Genomic DNA, 19,821 nt, shown 5'->3' on the forward strand with positions numbered 1-19,821 from the left:
CTATCTATCTATCTATCTATCTATCTATCTATCTATCTATCTATCTATCTATATATCTATCTATCTATCTATCTTCTCTATAGCTCTGGGTTGTATATAGGTACAAACCTGTACTCTCCTATATCTATCTATCTAGCTATCTATTCATCTATTGTACCATCCGTTTTTATCTATCTATCTATCTATCTATCTATCTATCTATCTATCTAGCTATCTATTCATCTATTGTACCATCCGTTTTTATCTATCTATCTATCTATCTATCTATCTATCTATCTATCTATCTATCTATCTATCTATCTATCTATCTATCTATCCATCTATTTATGTATCCCTCTATCTATCTATCTATCTATCTATCTATCTATCTATCTATCTATCTATCTATCTATCTATCTATCTATTTATCTATCTATCTATCTATCCCTCGATTTATCTATCTATCTATCTATCTATCTATCTATCTATCTATCTATCTATCTATCTATCCATCCATCCATCCATCCATCCATCCATCTATCTATCTATCTATCTATCTATCTATCTATCTATCTATCTATCTATCTATCCCTCGATTTATCTATCTATCTATCTATCTATCTATCTATCTATCTATCTATCTATCTATCTATCTATCTATCTATCTATCTATCTATCTATCTATCTATCTATCTATCTATCCCTCGATTTATCTATCTATCTATCTATCTATCTATCTATCTATCTATCTATCTATCTATCTATCTATCTATCTATCTATCTATCTATCTATCTATCCCTCGATTTATCTATCTATCTATCTATCTATCTATCTATCTATCTATCTATCTATCTATCTATCTATCTATCTATCTATCTATCTATCTATCTATCTATCTATCGCTCTGGGATGTGTATATGTACAAACCTATATCTGATTGTAAGTTCTCAGATCCTTCCATATACACCACGTCTCCCCCTCTCCCCCATACATACAATAGCAGGCAGTATGTCAGTATGGACAGCACTGCACAGGAGAAGCCCTGCAGGTTAAATGATTCAAGCATTGAGCTGCTGAGTATCCTTAAGGCTCAGGCTTCTAAAGGGTTAATCTATAGTGCCAGAGGCTGCACTTTCCTGGCTACATTGTGCTTATTTCAGTAGTGCCTGTTAAGCATCCAGATTTCAATGTAATTCAATTAGTCCAGCTTTAGGGAAGGTGGGGAGGTTTTTTTTTTCTTCTTCTCTTGGTTAGTAAGCGACGCCTCTTTCTCATGTTGCACACCAATCCTGTTGCAGAGAGGAAAAATGAGAGAGCTAGACTATGGAAATGTCTAAGCAAACAGCAGCCCTTGCCTTGAGTGGCTGCTCTGGGCTCTGACAGTCCCCCTCCTCCTTCTGCCTAGTAAAGTGCATGAGATCTCACATGATCACCCGGCGGCTGTGTGTGCTTCTCATGAATACATCATCTGCAAGATTAGTGCTCGTACCTGCGCGCCCGCTGTGGGTGCCAGCACCCACCTTTCTCCTATAGATCTCTATATGCACATAGTACCTCTGCATGTGCATGGAATCTGTCTCTACAGCAAGGACTGCACACATTGAAATGCTCTCACAGTGTGTCTGCTCCATGCAAGATCTATAGGCTTCAAGTCCTTGGCTTAACAAGGGGTGGGACTTTTTTTGTGGGGATTTTACTTCATCCTACAATTTTTTTGACCTTCCCCCCCTCTCCGTCTGACATTTAACCCTTCATCCATTGCGCACCCATTCTATTTTCCAGTTGCTGATGTATAATAAGTTTTTTTTTTTCCTCCTGTTTGCTTTTCTCTCTTCCTTCCCAAGCATGGGAGCAGCTGCAGTTGCTGTGAAGCTGGTGTAGACGTCGGCTTTTCATGTGTGTGATGTTGGATATTGTGGCTCATTTTATTTATTTCAAACTGCTTCCTGCTCTTACAAGTTGATCTCCTGGGGACTGGACAGCTTTGCAAAAAAACAAAAACAAAAAAAAAAAACAAAAAGAAAAAAGTAAGAGAGTGACTTTTTTTCCCCCTCCTGTTGATGCCTATGGCAATTTCTGGACCTCATCTTTATGTATGTGGCCGTTTTATGCAGAAGACTTGGATGCATTTCCAGGAGTTTGCTGTTTTTGTTGTGGTTTTTTTTTTTTGCCCCCATATGAAACAATTGAATTTGCATCCTGTGCATTGAGTTTGGATGTAAGACATCACACGGCTCAGAGGATTGTTCGATTTTCTTCTTACTTCTAGTGCATCACCCCGCTCAAAAGGAAGGACAAGGACAGAGGCGGGGTGCGAGGATACATAAAGTACCCCCAAAGACTCAGACAGTTCAGACAGACTGAAGCTCTTCTACTTTACAACACTATCTCTGGAGACAACAAACTGTATGACTATTGCTTCTCTTGGAGAGCTTTGAGAAGAGAAGATCTGATACTCAATATCCTACAAGTTGAGTATCAGCAAGACAAATTTATTTCTAAAGCTTGCTTCTCCTTGACATTGGGCAAACCCTACAACCAGCAGCAAGTGCCACAAACACAACTGCCTGAATGCAGAGTAACTTTGTACAGAATAAGAAGTGGTGTATATATATATACCCTGGAGTGCACAGGATTCCAGCCCTCCCTATGACACACTGAATTGAATACAACCATTGCTTTAGTGTGGAAGTAAAGGTTGGCATCTGGACGGCAGTGCCTGAGGTTCCCCCCCTGGGAATGTGTCCCTTGTTTCCCTACCATGCTCTGTGTGCAGGGAGCACAGTGTGAATGTACACCGCCCTGTTAGTCCTGCTCTCAGCAGCAGTCACAACAGCCTTACGGCCTCCAGCACCTCCCTGAGCCAGGCTATCCTTCCCTCTGCAGCAGCAGTGTCCCTGATACATTCACGCACCTTTTCCTACTAACTCTAAGAAAAAGCAGAAGCCCCGTTACTGCACAACCGCAGCCTTTCGCTGCTGCCCACTTGAGCACCTCTATTTGTTCCTTTCGTACCCCTCTTCTTTTTTTTTTTTTTGGCCGGGAGTGATGTTGCACGTGGAGATGTTGACGCTTCTCTCTCTGCTACTCTGGATGTGTGTTTGCAGCCAGGATCCTGGCTCCAAGGTGGTTGCTGATCGCTATGCGGTGTACTGGAACAGCACCAACCCCAGGTAAGGAGGAGGGGGAGGTTAAGAACTGACATACTGCTTTGTACTAAACACACGCTGTCCAAATCTGGCCGCAGCAGCATGTAAGCTGGATTGATCTAAGTGCTACAGCCAGGAAATCAAAATTCTGTTTGGCTGTTCTTGGAGTAAAAGCATCACTCAAGAAGTAACATATAAGTGCATATTCTACAACTATGCTCTTTTGCTATTTCACTGTGGTTGTAGTCCGTATGCCCCAAGGCTAAATTTGCTGGCAACACAATTTGAAATGAAGGCATACCTCTAACATATTCTACAACTGTTTTCTTTTGCTGTTATACTGTGATTGTAGAGTATAGATCTGAAGACTAGCACTGCTGGTAACACAAATCTATAATATAGTATGCAGGAATATTAGACTTTCTGCAGCATAAAGCGGCAGTATTCCTTTTTACATTCAGAAAGGGACTAAGCATCATCAATGACTCACTAGGCGTCATACTGGATATGTTCTTGGTGTACTGAGCACTCCGTTATGTCTACACACATTAAACCTACACCGTTTCTGCTATCAACACTTATCATTTTAAATTCATTTTGCACAATCAGGCTGAGTATAATCAGACATCACCAGGCAGTTTTTTCTTTTTTTCTTTCAGAGCATTCAACATGTGCTAATAAAACTTATTTCTACTTAGTAGCTCTATCGTATTCATTGCCTATGATGACCATACAGTGTTACATTTTTCTAGTGATATGACAGACTCAAGCATGACTAGCAATAATCGGTCAGTCTAGGCCGAGCATCTGGAAAAGACCAGAATCTGTCATGTCACTTGAATAGATTTCCCAGCCTGCGGGAGGATTTCTGCGCTGGAGTTATTACACATGGTCTCATCACTGTCTGTGTGTATAAAATAAAAACAAAAAGGTCACAGGTAGGAAACAAACCTGCAGACACTATGGTAGTCTTTACATCCTTGTAAACTTTCATACGTTACTGCTAAATCTAAAACAAACAAACAAAAAATAAAAAATAAAGCATGGTAATTATAAGCTTACAAAGGTTTTAAATATGACATCATCAACTGGTCAATTCATAAAAGTTGAAGTAGCCACAATTTTTTTTTCACCCCATATAACTTGTCTTGTTTTATTCTTGAAGAGTTCCCAATTGATGGTTAGGCAATATCAGCAGCCTTAATTGAACAAACAAACCATATTGATCTGTCAAACTCCACTAATGTTTCAATTCCTTTTGGAATCTACTCCCCCCCCATGTAAGGCAGTACATTTCTTTGAAACATAATGAAGCTTTGAGCCAAAATATCTCAGTCATCTGCTTAGTTACTAATTAACTCTACATAAACATGTGTTTTCTTTCTAGTTGTAGGCAGGACTCCTTAAAACTGTTTGCAGGGCACTGCAGATGCCTTAGTTAAAGATGATTAGAACATAGAAATATGAGAATAGGACTCGAAACTCCTGGACAAATTACAACGGAAATAATGCCCACCAATGTGATTAAAGTGTGTGCGTATGTTTTGGTTAACTGAAAGACACTGGAAGACAGACTTGAATAAAACTTTTATGGAGAGAGGCCAGCAATAACTTGTTGAGTTATGGGTACCGGTGTTAGAGGCAGCACTTTTTATTGTTTGGTGTTTTTTTTCCCCCTTTAACTGCTTTGCTACGCTATCATAAAATTATATTCCTTTTTTTTTTTTTAAATGTTGACCATATGTTCAGGAAAGTCACCTGGATTGTATATTTTTTATTTTTCGAAAACAGATGTGTTCCAAATCATTTGTTACCTTTCCCGTTAGGCTGAGGACATCTTATCACAGGTTATCTGCTTCTTGTGCCTGTGATACTGCTGTTTAGTTTGAGATTAGTACATTGATTTTTGTCACAGGTCATGTTTTTTAATAGATCAGAATTGCCCGCAGAAAACTCTCACAGTGAAGAACGAGCAGTGGCATAATCTTAAAGTTAACAGTATCTACGGATGATACCAAAAATGTTGCAACAGCAGAGTAAAATTTGGTTGGAAGCTAAAAGTTCTTTAGATACATTATGCCTTTGAACCATTGTGATATCTCTTGCAGCTACACCCAAGTTACATACGAATTGGCTGTTAATTGATTTGAAGAGAGAATACGTCAACCATATGTAGAAAAAAAAAGCATCTAAACTCAAAAAGAGCATCTGGATGTCATAATAACTTGTCCAAGAGAAAAAAAAAATGCAAAAAACAACAAAACAATAAAACAACACAGCTTCCTCACACGATTTAGCACATCATAGTTTACCCTTGTACTGTAACATCTTTCAAAAACAGATCCAAAGTATTGTGTATTTTAGCAAAGTAGAAGTTTAGATGGGGCATGTCAAGCAGGATTCTGGCAGTAAGTTTAAAAGCAAGGCCAAAATGTGCTTTCATTTTTCTTGCAAAATGCCAGCCTAAATCTGGATCTTATTAAATGCCTTTCAGAGTTCATTAATTGCACTGTAAAACATGCAAACAACTGATAAGAACATTTCTTTTGTTCTGGAACTCAAGATACAAATTAACGAGTGCAGTGGCTTTAGCTTTTGTAGATGGAGCCCCGTGTAATAAAACAGGAGTGCTAGTGAAAGTCTGAATAGGAGAGCACCAGTAAGACTGCCAGGGTTTATGTGATATATAGTTAAGCTTAACTTTTTAAGAGCACTGATGCCTTTCCCTGCTTCCCACAGGCAGCTATACCAAAACCTGCGTCCGTGTAAAATACTACTTTATTTAAATGACTAACTGTCTGCATTCTTGGTGTTGCAAGTTATTTTCCTGGAAATTTAATCCTGAAATATATGTCCCTTAGTTTAACGTACAGTAACTTTTGGCAGCTATTATAAGTTATATTAACAACCTGATGAATTCTCTAAGTAGATTTTCAGTTCAACATCTTTTCTAGGCAGAAAATGTATGTGAAGAACCACTACTGAACTTTTTTGACTTTTTGCCAAAAAGCTGCTGGAATAATTAAAAGTGTCTGCTCCTAAATGTGTTTGCCTGGAATCCTGAAATATTGCATCCATAACAAATCATTCATTATGTCAGGCTTGTCAATTAGCAATATGCTGAAGCTGTGGCATTTGTCTGCTTAGTTTGACTTCACAAAATAAAGATTATTTTTGAACCGTGCTTGCGGAAATATGATTTGGCCATTAACCTTGTAATCTATTTCTTTAGCTTAGTATACATGCTTTCTCTAACTATATACTCTGAAATATACTCTGGAATAGTCATTATGTGTTCAGCCAGTACCAGCAGTAACTTATTGCATGGGCTGAAAGCGCTTTTTTAGGCGGTACAAATGCAAACCATAGAGTTACATCACATATGCCTCAGCCACATAAACCAATAGCCACTTGCGTTGAATATATACCATTTAAAAAAAAAAAATTACACCATAGTTTTTGCTTAGAATGCCTTATCATTTGTATTGGATTTTTGCTTAAAAGATATGACAATTTATATACATATGTAAGCAAGACAAATTGATCCATAACCAAGCATACAATGGTTCATCATAATCAAGAGTGTCTTGGCTAATCGTTATGGTGTTGCTTAATAGATGTAGTTATCTTAGCATATGTATTAATAGGCAGGTTAATGTCCTAATGACTGTGATGTGTTTACCTACATGTAAATGGTCGTTCTGATTAGCAATGATAACAACTAAAGTCAGATGGTGGAAAGAGAAGTTTGACTATAGCACTCTTTGCGTGGCTGGCTATTGGAATAGCTTTGTTTCAGCTAAATCCATCTAAGTCTGTCTCTCGATACTGCAGAACCAGGTTTATACTTGCTCTGGTCTTGTTTTCAAGATTTGGAAATCTTTAGAGGGCAGCAAGTTAAAATAAATAGTCACATTCTTGAAACATTGGTTCCTGCTTCCAATTTCCAGAGGGGTTTTTGATTTGGCAATTTCAATTTGAGGGACAAAGAGACCTCCAGCCCAATAAATTTTTCATGATTAAAAGTGTAGCAAGAGTGTTCTCAGTAGTTCATTACGTGCAGCTTGCTGGCTTTAATAGTGTTACTCTAGCCTGTTATAGCTTTGAAAGAATACCTTGGTTATTTCAAATGGGTTCCTGCAAGAGACTGTATTTTCCCCTTGTGGATCCCATGCAATCAACAGTAGTTTTACAGACCTCATCCTTTTGAATGAAGGGCACCTAGTTAAGGGTAAATTACCCTCCTGTAATTCTTCTCATTTAATCTTTTGCAAATGCCCATAATGAAAGCACTACATTCCACCCACTGGCCCCGTTTCCTGTTGTAGAGGGACAGATAAAGATGAGCCTTTCTTTCTGTCCCCTGTTGCTATGGACCCAGCAATCGAGCAGCTCCATGCTGGGCTAACAAAATGAATGAATACAATTAGTGCTTAAGGAAAGTTGGTTTGCTCTGTTTTAAGAGTATCTATGGACCATCATGTATGCACAGTCACAAACATTGCATTCTGCTCTTTCATTTTAAAGTGAAAAATGAAAAATTCTCTCCCATGATACTTTCAGGTGATCTTATGCATCAATTGCATAGAACCTACAACTAGGAGAGTCTGCTATTACTCTCTAGCAATTAGTCATATCTGTTCCTGATGTCTTGTATATGAAATTCTTAATTAACAGTTTAGAAGTACATCATTTTTAATGAGCATGCATATGTGTAAGGGGATATGAAGAGCTCAAAAATTTGCAGGGTGTGTAAAATGTGGCCACCACTTTTAATTATGGCAATAAATAGTATGTGCCCATTTGCCAATATGTGACTTTGTCCTATGCACGACACTCCTTCCCCCGGAGATATCTAAATCCTTGCTAAGGCAGCAGTCTTATGTTATGGTAGTATAACTGTAGTAGAAATGGAAAGACACTAAAAGTTAATGGGAAAAATCTACATCTAACAGGAAGCAAGGAGATGAATTCTCTCATTGTGTGTTTGGCGAAGTACACTTTGCTAATTAAGTAGAGTTTTAAGGTGATTTGAGCGATGAAGGTGAAACTTTGTCTCCATTTTTGTTATTTTTTTTGTTAAATTCTTTAAGACTGATCGAATGAAGACATTTGTGGGGCGAGTAACAGCTGATATTGTAGTTATATAGGATAAGTGGATCGTACAACCCTTTTTCTTCCAGATCATTAAAAGAATAATAGGGTCAGTCAGGGCTTAGTTGAACTATTTATTCAACATTTACTTGGTAAAGTATTCTTACTATTGATATATTTTCTGCTTCCGTAACCTGCAATTTGATTCACTTGTGTACTTCCATAGTGATTACACATACAATATATACACATGTATGTAAATACATTGTTTGTAGACATGTAGGGGTTGTGTCAAGGCTATGTCAAGGTCTGTATGAACCTTTCTCTCATAGTATTTCATCTCGTTTCTATAGAAATGGCTACTTACTTTCAATTTATAGTGCAAGCTTATTATAGTAGTTGTCTCCACAAGATATCATAGAAAGGTAGCACTTACCTAAACTTTTTCCTAGTTATGTTGAGTTAAACAGGTTTTAAGCTGAAGTAATGTAGAAGGATATGGAAGGGATAGCTTTTGTATGATGCACTTTGTCTAATCACAAAATGGCTTCTCACTGCTTCTTCAAAAATGGCTGCTTGTTACCTCAGTTGCTCCAGTGAATGAACACAAAAGCCTTGCAGAGCATGACACTGCTAAGTATGCAGAATGGCATTTATTTCCCCAAATCATTCTAATCTGACCAAAGATTTACAGTTTGAGTGAACTGAACAATACTTTTGGCATCGTAAATTTGGCGGTTCAGTCTATGTGTGTTTGCTGAAGCAGGTTTTTATGTTTTATCTAGGATCTTTTTCCCACCAATTGGTTTCATTATTGCTATAAAAAAGCATGTGCTATGCCCTGTTTCCTATTTTAAGGATTATGCTTTGCGGACCATCCTAAGAACACTGGAATGTAGATTTGTAGTATCACAAGATCTTTTTCGCCTGGATTATAGAGGGGTAGCACTGAATTAAAAAATAAAAAGATTTTCTAGTCCAATAAATGTCTTAAACAGCAAGAAGAATAAATGAAATACATTTTACTTACGGGTCAGGTAGAATTACAGCTAAATATGCTATAATTGTATTGACTGGGAGGACATATGTCTGCTCATGCTGACAACTAACTAGCCCAGGATGCAGGTTGTACATCCTACTCTATTGAGCAAAGGTGTTAAAATAATCTATTACCATTGGGGCTTTTTAATCATGGCTAACAATTATTGCTGATGCTTTTGCATTTTGTTTGTGCATATTTGTACACACACATGTATATGTATAGCACGTGCAGTATATAGCATATATTATTATATTATGCAGTAACACATTGTAGATGTGCATAATGTAAATTAATGTATGTGATACCCTGTTACCACTAGGCAAACAGCCAGTTTTTCAGGACTTTATATTGTGTGGCTATGCCACATTAACACATACTGTAGGTGATTGTATCTATATACAGTATAAAGTAGAAATACAAAAAAACAAATTAGGCTTATTCTACATACTTCTATACCTTATTTGCAGGTGAATAAGGTACATAATGGAAACCAGTAATGTAGTATGTAGACACATGTGCACATGGTATTAACACTTTTATCAAGGCAGATATTCTGTTAGATCTTTCAGAGGTTATCAAGGCAAAAATATTAGGTAGTTCATACATAACCTCTCAAGCACAATAAAATGCACCTAGCAGATAATAATATCACCATTTACAACCACTCTGTTTATATTCATAATTTTGACACTTTTGTGGCTGTAGAAAAAAAAGCAAGTCATTCTTGACATTGTTCCTTCTGTCGTTCTTTTTATGACTGGAAAGCCAATTTGACTTTTTATTGGCTGACCGATTTTCCAGGCAGTCAGGCAGCATATAGTATGTGGCAGACTATTCTGTAAATGTCAATATTTCCATTGGAGTGAGCGTGCCTCCCATGAACAAGAAAGCTATGTTTTATTAGAAGAGACCTGGCTGGATTGCTGATAGGATTGGAGAAGGCTGTTTATCTACCTACTCCTGGCTATATCTCTTCAAAACCTTGCCAGAATACAAACTGCTTTATCTAGAGCTCAGTATAAAACTTGTGGTTGTTTTGCTACAGAACTTTGGAAGTAGAAGCCCTTGTATGCTGGGACTTGTAGTTCTATGACTGCTGGGAGTTACTCAATCTTAATACCTGATTAAATGATTAAAAAACAGAGAGATAGATGGCTAGATAGATAGATAGATAGATAGATAGATAGATAGATAGATAGATAAACCATCCTCCATTTTGAAAATGCTATAAAGGAGTAAAATGTTTTCTCTACCTATAATCTCTACTTTTTCAAGGAGCTGGAGGTGTCAGTTTGCTTTTGTTTGGAGCCCCCCACCACCAATTTCCAGTACAATTCAGTAAAATTAATGTTCTGTCCAATAATGTTAAGACAGTAGATATTCATCATGGAACCCATTTGGGGCCCGAGTCACATGCTGCTTCCATCAAGAATGTGAGATCTACACCATCCTAAACTCGTTGGGTACCTACTGTGTCTTATAGTTCCAAAACACTCATATGTAGCAAAGTACTTTATTTCATATATTAGATGCATTTTCATCAAAATAATTTCTTTTGCTTAAAATGTCTTATAAAAGACTAAAATGAAGCATTATATTTTAGGGCAATTAAAAAAAACATTTTAAGGGAAGGAATACAAAAGCGAGAGAAAGAGAGTTGCTTTTTTCTTTTTTTTAAGTAGTTTGACTTTTTTTAGGTAGGGTGCACCAAAGTATGCAGCGTTTCACTATCCTAAAGTCCTAAACATATTATATTTATATTCTAGTCTATATATGTATTTAAAAAAAATATTAAATGTAAGCTCTATTAAGCAATCATTCATATAATAATAACAAAAAAAAAATTCTAATAATAATTACAAAGAGGCTACTCGCACTTTGAAAATACTGATATACAGACCTGTGTAAGGTTTTCTCATTGTTTGTATATTCTAAGGTTGGTGGGTCTCATTGTGTTAAAGGGAGATCTGCTAACCAGTGTGCCATGGGTATTCACTGCTTAAGCTATCAGTTGACACACAGTGAATATGCATGCTCAAAAGTGGTATATTCTCCTAGGTTTGGCTTGTAGCTGAATCTCACAATTCACAAAACAGATTCTTCCAACTCAAGTTTGTAAAATTTCATTGAATCTTGTAGTATGTAGTAGGTCATCTAACTTAGCTGAACAGATGGCCCTCAGACATGCCATTGAGTTGCAATGATAATATTTTCCTGTTTAATTGTGTGGACAGAAAATGTATCAAAAATCTTCCTTTGTCTGCTCATGTTGCTCTGTGCTCTGGAGGCTTCTATTTCCAACTGTCCTGTAAGTTATTAGTGTCTGTCAAACCCATAATTGCCGCTAGTTCCTTGCTCTCTCTTCGAAAAAATACAGCAAGCAGAGAGAGTAAATGAAAGGCATTTTTTTTGTTACACAAGGTCTGCACATTGCAGCGCTTAGGCTTAGCTTTATTAATTGTTATTAGACCTTGCATAATTTTGTGTCTTATTGCATAGAAGCATCAAGGAGAGGCATTTAATTCACACTTTGCCTGAATGTTTAATTATTATTTTAAAATTATTATACGGTAATTACAGTTGTTATTCATTTACAAAAATGACTTCAGTACTTGTATATTGTATTTATATATTGCTCAATGAGGTTCAGCGAGTTTAAAAAATAAAATAAAAAAATCGAGTCAACTTACTAAAGGAGTCATTTGTTCCTTAGCCTGTGTTCATTTCAAATACCCAATGAGTTTGTCGAGATATTTCTATTTTCATTCCCCTTATATTAAGTGGGTAACTGAAATGAAGCTAGGGTAGACTGAAAATGACTGGTTTAGTAAATAAGGCTTCAGAAGTTGCCAACAGATATGGGGGCTTGCAATCAGAATGACAATTTTTTCTTACTAACTTTATTTTTGTATTTTTACATGCCAGGTTTTTCTCTATAAAGGGCTATTCTATTACATACCATATGAATATACTGTATAACACATCAAGGAAATATGCTAAACACAACTCATTAGGTCTACTGTTTTCTAACCTGTTTGTCATATAAATCTTTTGGTGTACTTTCTAATCTCATTAGCTCTTTGTTAATGATAAATATATGTTTTTTTTTTCTGGGAGATAACTTTTTTAGTATATAGGCACAGCTAATTGTTTTCAGCCTTTATAGTACATCAATACAATTCCATCTGCTTATAATTGAGAGAATACAAATTATGGCACACATCAAAGACATCTGGACACAGAGATGTTTTCTTAAAGGATGTATGATCTATATAAATATTTGTACAATTTCCTTTTTTTTTTAGTTGTAAAGCTTCGATAGTAATTAAAACATTGCATGGCCATGGTTGATAGCAGCATTCATTTTTAATTTTTTGAAAATATTTAAACAACACCAGCGTAGGTGTAGAGTTCAATTCAGTTTAATAACACGTTTCAATAGATTCTTCTGACTAGATATACTGTAATCATGAACCACAGAACATTTAGGTTGCTAGCTCACAAGGAGTTACAAAGCCTGAATTTGCTTGGGTCAACAATAATGTTCCCGTCACAAGAACTGATAAGATTTCCTGTTGCCAAACATATACCTTTTCTTTGTGTTACATCCTCATTCAAATATATTATTTTGCTGTGTTCCCATATCTCACACAGAAATGCATAGATTTCATTTTAGATTGAGTAGGAGGCTCCAGTCAAATACTCACAAGTTAATGCCGACTTTATAAGATTTTCCAAACAGAGCTAAGAATGAGATCGGCTAGCCATATGCATGAGTGGCTTAGAATCTGGGGCATTAGGGTAAAGCTATGATAATTAAACCCTTCTATGTGGCGGCAGTCCATTTATTTACTTTATTCATATATTCCCTTTATCTGTAATACATTATGGTGACTTGCCAGCCTGGTTACAATGGCCACAATATTTTCGCTGAGCGCTCATTATGGTATGTAAATTTTGTTTGTCCAATATTCATTGCCGTATTTTAGATTGCGCTCTGATGATCTTTCAAGGTTTAATAGTGCGGATTTACGAAATCCTGATGCCCGCTTTCAATGCTGCGTGAAAAGTTCTTGCCGCCATAAAGCTGGCATTAAGTCACGCATATGTGATTGCCTTGTAATTAATCTTAGAAATTAGTTATAATGGCATCCCCAAAGTTTTTTAGATATGTTTTTGATGTGGTGTGTTTATATACCTGATATATGTCTTAGCCAGAAATATCATAATACCTTTGAAATATTATGGCAGTGCCCTGGATATGAGTATGCATACATTTACGGATCCAATATAATGATTAAAAGTAGAGGTAAATAGTAAAGGCCTAATCATGTTTATCTATCTATATAGCTTGTTCTGTTCTACCAATGTAGTATAATCGAGGCCTATTTTTTACTACAGTAAGTGCTATTGTCCATAAGCATACCACAATGCGTAGAAAGTGGAAAAATCCTTCAGCGGGGCATTGATGTCCAGTGGGGCCAGCTTAGCTTCATCCCATTGCGTTCTCTGCAGTAGAACGTCAAATGAATCTTTGTACTGCTAGCTAATAGAGTGGGTCCCGCAAAGGTAATCAGTTGTTATACAAGAGGGAGAAAGCTCACAGTTCGGCATTACATCTCCATTCAAAAGGTTTTATACTTATTTTTATGTGAAAGATTCTAAAAAACCCATGTCCTTAGACAGCATGTCTGTGTCTGAGCCGTTCTCCCAATCTATAGGCCAATAGATATAATAATATCAGCAGATACGAATATTAATAGACATATATCTACTCTTTCCTTTGTTATGCATCACTTTACATATAATGCATAGGACTTGACAGTTCTTACTGTTGCATCTTTATGGCTAGCAGTTCTGTATATGAATTTGTATCTGAGTGCTGGTTCCTCCACCATCTCTCATTAGGAGAAAGATCAAAAAGCAACCCGAGGGCACAAGATTCATAAGACAAAATGGATGCACTCCCTGGGCTGTCCCATATAAAGATGACTGCGCTTAACTGTTTAGGTACTTTATTGCATACTGTCAGCAGTTACTATTGATTAGAAGGAAAAACATTTATTACGCCTTAGTATTGAAACACTAATAGTGTTTTTGTGGCTCCCCAAAGTATTTCCAGTTGTTCAGGGAAAGTAGAATAGAAATAAGAGCTGCCAAAAAGTGTGTCTCTTTATTACTAATTAATCAAGCAAAAAGGCACCTCACTGACAAAACCAATGTCAGCAGTGACAGCCTCTCTGGGATATTTTATTTGAAATACTGTAAAAAAATAAAACTAATTAAATGATTCTCAGGGGGGTTCTGCTCTATTAGCTAACATCATGATGTACACTGTCTTTTTTGTCAACCTTTAAATTGAAAACACATTGGAAAACACCTTCACAGCTATGCTATGTGTGCTTACTGCAGAGCTATACTTTCACTTGACAATGCTGTCATACAGGTAAAGGAAATTAAAATCTGTTTGCTTATTTACAATTATAATTAATTCGTATTGTATCAAAATAGTTCTAGGAACACACACATAGAAATGTCTCATTATGACTGTTTCTTTTATATTAAATGGGCTCATTCACATGGGTGCAGGAAGCTATACACCATGTGAAATTAGCATATTTCTGTGTCTGGGAGTGACAGGTGTTGCATGCAGTTGCCCATACAATCAATGACAGGCTACGGCTGTATATGGCTGGTAATGCACATCTATTTACCTGTTTAAGGGATAGAGCGGGTCATCTGTGCGCTAAGAAAGTAGACGCTTGGACATTTGCTTACCAGCAAACAGCCACAGCCTTCACTGATTTTTACTGGCGGCTACACACTTGTCACTTGGGCGGGTGAGTATGGCTCTCTGTGCTTGTGTGAATGAGCCCTACGGTTAATTACATGCATTACATATAATAAATATACTGCATCTGCACATAAATGACCATTCAAATCGATTAGGAATTTGCATTTCATGTGATTGGGTAAATAAAGTGAATGTTTGCACAGTTGTTTTTTGGGAAATTTGTCAACTTCTTAGTAAATCAGTCCCAATCTATCTATAACTACTTTAAATCATTTATATCAGTCATTGCTCCTGCAGAGATGACATTGTTTATTGCATTGTCATTTTGGTTGATTTACATAAGGAGTTTACTTTGCAAAGTCAATTTTCCCTTTGCTTAGTTTATGAGGTGAAGGTAAAGCCCCGTACACATGGGCAGAATGTCGGGAGACATTTGCCAGTAACAAAAAATACCAACGTCCTGTCCACGTGTATGTTGGTCTGTCTGACAAAAGCCGGCCTTTCGCCCAGCTTCTGTAGAACGTGCATGCTGGAAAACCAGCAGCCGCCCGACTCCCGATTAACGCTCCCAGTCAATAGCAGGGAGCGCTGATCGGAGTGTTCCGGCGGGGGGGAACAAAACAGCTCAGTGGGGGAGATCACTGGACTAACCTCACATGGTCAGTCTGTCAGTTTGTAAACTATAGCGTGTACCCAGCTTACGTGAAAAATAAAAACAAAAAAAAAACTGTATTTTTGCTCATACGTGATTGGATGATTAAAAGAGATACAGATATATATTTATAGAACCAGTTTGAAATACATGAAGTTAGAATATCTATGGGGAAACTCAGATAAATACCGGCAGAGCATACAAACTCTTTGAAAATAGTGTCCCTTGATTGAATGGATCTGTGGGTGCAAGTGCCGCACAGTGACTGTACTAATCACTGAAAATCACTGAAAACTAAAGTCACCTGACCTTCACTGGAAGATAAGATGTTTAAAAGTTCATTTCAATTGCCCTTAAAAAATAATTGGTCTACAAGGTTGAATTGTTGCAGTTAATTCATTGAAATTGTTGGTCTAAAATATACACATGTTCTTTAGGCAAATATAACATATCATTTTTTTTTCCATATATTGCAACTACCAATATATCACAGATATGTACATGTGTGTGAAGCGTCAGAAGGCAGCTGCCCTTGCCTGCTCTACATTATAGTTATTTCAGTGCCAGGAACCTGCCATAGCATTTGATGGCTTCATGGCTTGATTCAAAATACTGCAAGTTGCACATCATTGCCTTCCAAGATGGCAGTCCCTAAGTGCAGTGCTATGCATAAGCTACAGTACAATCCAGGCGTTGCTTGCATCCCTTTGTCTCTCTCAGTGAATAGGACAGTAAAGGGTGTAAAGTACATTGCAGTCCTACATTTCCACCATATCTCTGATCACACTTTAAAGTCAGCAATAGCACCTTGCTCTACATGCTGGCATGCATAACTTTATAGCACTGTAAAGTATGTATATTTTACCTGCACTTGAGCTGATAGCAGTTGTCTGTATTTATATTGTAATATTTAATAATTAATTTATTGTATTTATTTATTTTATGTACTTATATACCTTACCAACAATTTACTCAGTGCTTTGCACATACATATATATATATATATATATATATATATATATATATATATATATATATATATAGCACATTCTCCTCAGTCCCTGCCCTCAATGAGCTAATTTACATTCATACATACTAGGGCCGATTTAGACTGGAGCCAATTAAGCTACCAGCGTGTCTTCAGGAGTGTGGGAGGAAACCGGAGTACCCAGAGGAAACCCACATGGGTACAGGGAGAACATGCACGCTCCAGGCAGGTAGTGCTGTGGTTTATTTTAAGATACATGGGAGAGGGGATTGGGACTTTATATGAAACATGCAGCCAGGGAGGCATCATGGCATGAATATGTCTGGCGGGTAATTGTGAGTTGTGACTATATATATTGCATAATAACATAATAAACACAAAATGTAAAATAGGTAGAATTTATTCCATACATAATACATAATAACATTGTAGCATAATAGCATAGCAACATATTGGTTTACAATGATATTATCATATACAACACCAAACTCATTATTGCGTATCTCCACGATAAAAAAAACATGATTTGAATTGGTAAGATCCAGTAGAACATAATGTTAGTAACAATCTTGATAAGTAAACAAAGTGGCATCTGATGTGCATTTGAGCTATTACATGCCCCTTTGTTTACATCCGAATTGTTACCCACATTATTTTCTACTGGATCTTACCAAATCAAATCATGTTTTTTTTTATTGTGGAGACACGCAATAATGAGTTTGGTGTTTTATATGATGATATCATTGAAAACCTATATGTTGCTATGCTATTATGCTACCATGTTATTATGTATTATGTATGGAATAAATTGTACCTATTTTACATTTTGTGTGTATTATGTTACTATGCAATATCTAAGGTCACAACTCACAATTACCCGTCATACACATTCATGTAATGATGCCTCCCTGGCTACATGTTTCATATAAAGTCCCAAACTCCTCTCCCATGTATCTCAGCAATTAGGGATGGAGGCACATACACTTTGCTTCATATAAAGTCCCAAACCCTCTTTTTTCCTTCGTGGTTTATTTTAAATTGTTGCATTGAAGTTATTGACTATACATATCATTTCATCATTCACATTTAGTAAGTAAGTAGGTCTGAAAAACATGCTCAAGGAATATAATGACATCAGTTACCATTATTTTCAAAGGAAAATCTTAAATAGAAGTATATATGCTATATTGTATCCATGGCGTAAATGAAGAATGGCCTGAATGTGCTGCTGTTAAATAATTACAGCTTACATCTAAAGTTTTAGCACATTCAGTGGACATTCAAATAAAGCAGATCTCACTTGGCTGAACCAGTAGATGCAAAGTTACTGGTTAAACAAACTCGAAGCTGCAAATTTTCAACGTTGATTCAGAACAAAATGTATTGTGCCCTGTATTTAAGATTACACGTCATGGACCCAACTGTGTTGTTTTTTTTTTTGTTTTTTTTTAGCAGCCAAGGATAAAAGAAAACTCTGAACTATACCAATTAATTCTTGACGATTTTACTGTTAAACATCCATGTAAAATTGAGTGCCAGCTCTGCAGCTCTGGCTGAAAACCTTCTTAAACACATTGATGAATTTTCCGTGTTGTCCAATCCTTGTTGAGAGGAATGAAATGCTCAGATGTGGTAGCAGCCTCACAGAAGCAGCCAGTCAATTTTCGTTTCATCCAGTTGAGTGCTAATTTAGCAATACTTAAAGGTTTCATTGCCTTGTAGTTAATTAGCACTGAGCAATGAATGCTAACTGTTCTATTAGTGCACATTGTCAGCACAGGGAGGTTCTTTGTGTGATGGGAACCATTTCAAATTTATAACACTCACACATGTTGGGTGTTCTGAAACACAATGGCCTGAATAGCTAAAATAATTGTAATAAATACATAATACTCACTTCCACACATCTTTTCACTAGCATCTTCCATTATGGCCAGTGCTCTCAAAACTGAATTGCTGGTATTGTAATAAATGTCCTCCTTACCATGTTAACAAAGGGATATTAAAGATGTTCTATGCCCGTTAGGGGAACAATGAAAGGAATTACACATTCGGCTATGATTTAGAATACACCATGTAGTGTTAGCAGGCAGACATGTATGCATGTGTGCTTTGTATGCATGCCCTGTATGCATTGCTGTTTGCTTGTTCTGTTGGTTGGTTTCAGCTTAATTTATGTATCCCCAGCAAATGAGTTCAGTAATGTTGTTGCCATCAGTCTCTAATTTCAAGGGACGGTCCTAGAATTTAAAGGAGGACTCCGGTCTAGGAAAAAAAAACTGTTTCTAATGCCAGACCTCTTCAGATCTCTAATTATAACCTATTCACAATGTGTCTATTTCTGAAGCTGAGAGTAAAGTTAATATGCAAATTAGCTGATTTCTCATCCAGACACCAGTAATTATTTTCTGTGCTCACCCTGCATTAAGATCAGTGGGAGACATGGGTGCCGTGCTGTGCCTTGCCACACAATCGACAGCTGTGATGTGCTGAGGTGGATTGGCCTCATACAGCTCTGATTTTTTTTTATTCTTCCACATATGTATGGTTTTGTTAAAGTCATAAAAAACACTATCACTAATTAGTAATAACATGCATTATTTTATGTTTTTTAATATTATTTTTCTTTTGTTAAATCTCCGTTATTTAACGGGTTTATTTTAATTACAAATTTTTATTATTTTTTTATTATTTTTATGATTATTTTTTTTTTTTCGCAAAAGAGTAGTTGTTGCTTGAAATCGAGTGTCAGTAGATGTATGAGTCAATCATCAGTAAGTGGATCCAAACAAACATGCTAGAGACAAAAGAATAATATATATATATATATATATATATATATATATATATATATATATATATATATATATACAGTATATAAAATGGGCAGACTCAATGGAGCACTTGATCTTTTTCCTGCCATCACTCTTCTATGTTTCTATATTTCTAGATGTAAATAGTTCTTTTTATGGCATGCCCTTTAGAGGGTTGTAAACCCTCGTATTTTTTTACCTTAATGCATCCTATACATTAAGGTGAAAAAACCCCTGGCAGTCACCGGCCCCCCAGCCTTCCCCCCGTTTTACTTACCCGATCCCCTTCAACTCCTCGGCGGGGACGCA

General features: G+C 36.6%; 1 protein-coding gene across 5 annotated transcripts in view; it reads left to right on the top strand.

The window, feature by feature from the left end:
* The first annotated feature begins 1,326 nt into the window (after nt 1-1,326).
* The window catches only part of EFNA5 (ephrin A5), a 566,034-nt gene continuing 547,539 nt past the window's right edge, over nt 1,327-19,821 (top strand). For 2 of the 5 annotated variants that reach the window (XM_077462315.1, XM_077462314.1), the window contains exon 1: nt 1,327-3,153. In XM_077462315.1, coding sequence (XP_077318441.1) covers nt 3,029-3,153 — 125 coding nt within the window. In that variant the 5' untranslated portion in view covers nt 1,327-3,028. The remainder of the gene's footprint in view (nt 3,154-19,821) is intronic. The other 3 variants (XM_077462312.1, XM_077462316.1, XM_077462313.1) reach the window with 2 other exon arrangements.

This window comes from Lithobates pipiens, unplaced genomic scaffold, assembly GCF_037356315.1.
Source record: "Lithobates pipiens isolate NorthernLeopardFrog02 unplaced genomic scaffold, aLitPip1_a1.2 Scaffold_3, whole genome shotgun sequence".
Lineage (NCBI taxonomy): Eukaryota > Metazoa > Chordata > Amphibia > Anura > Ranidae > Lithobates > Lithobates pipiens.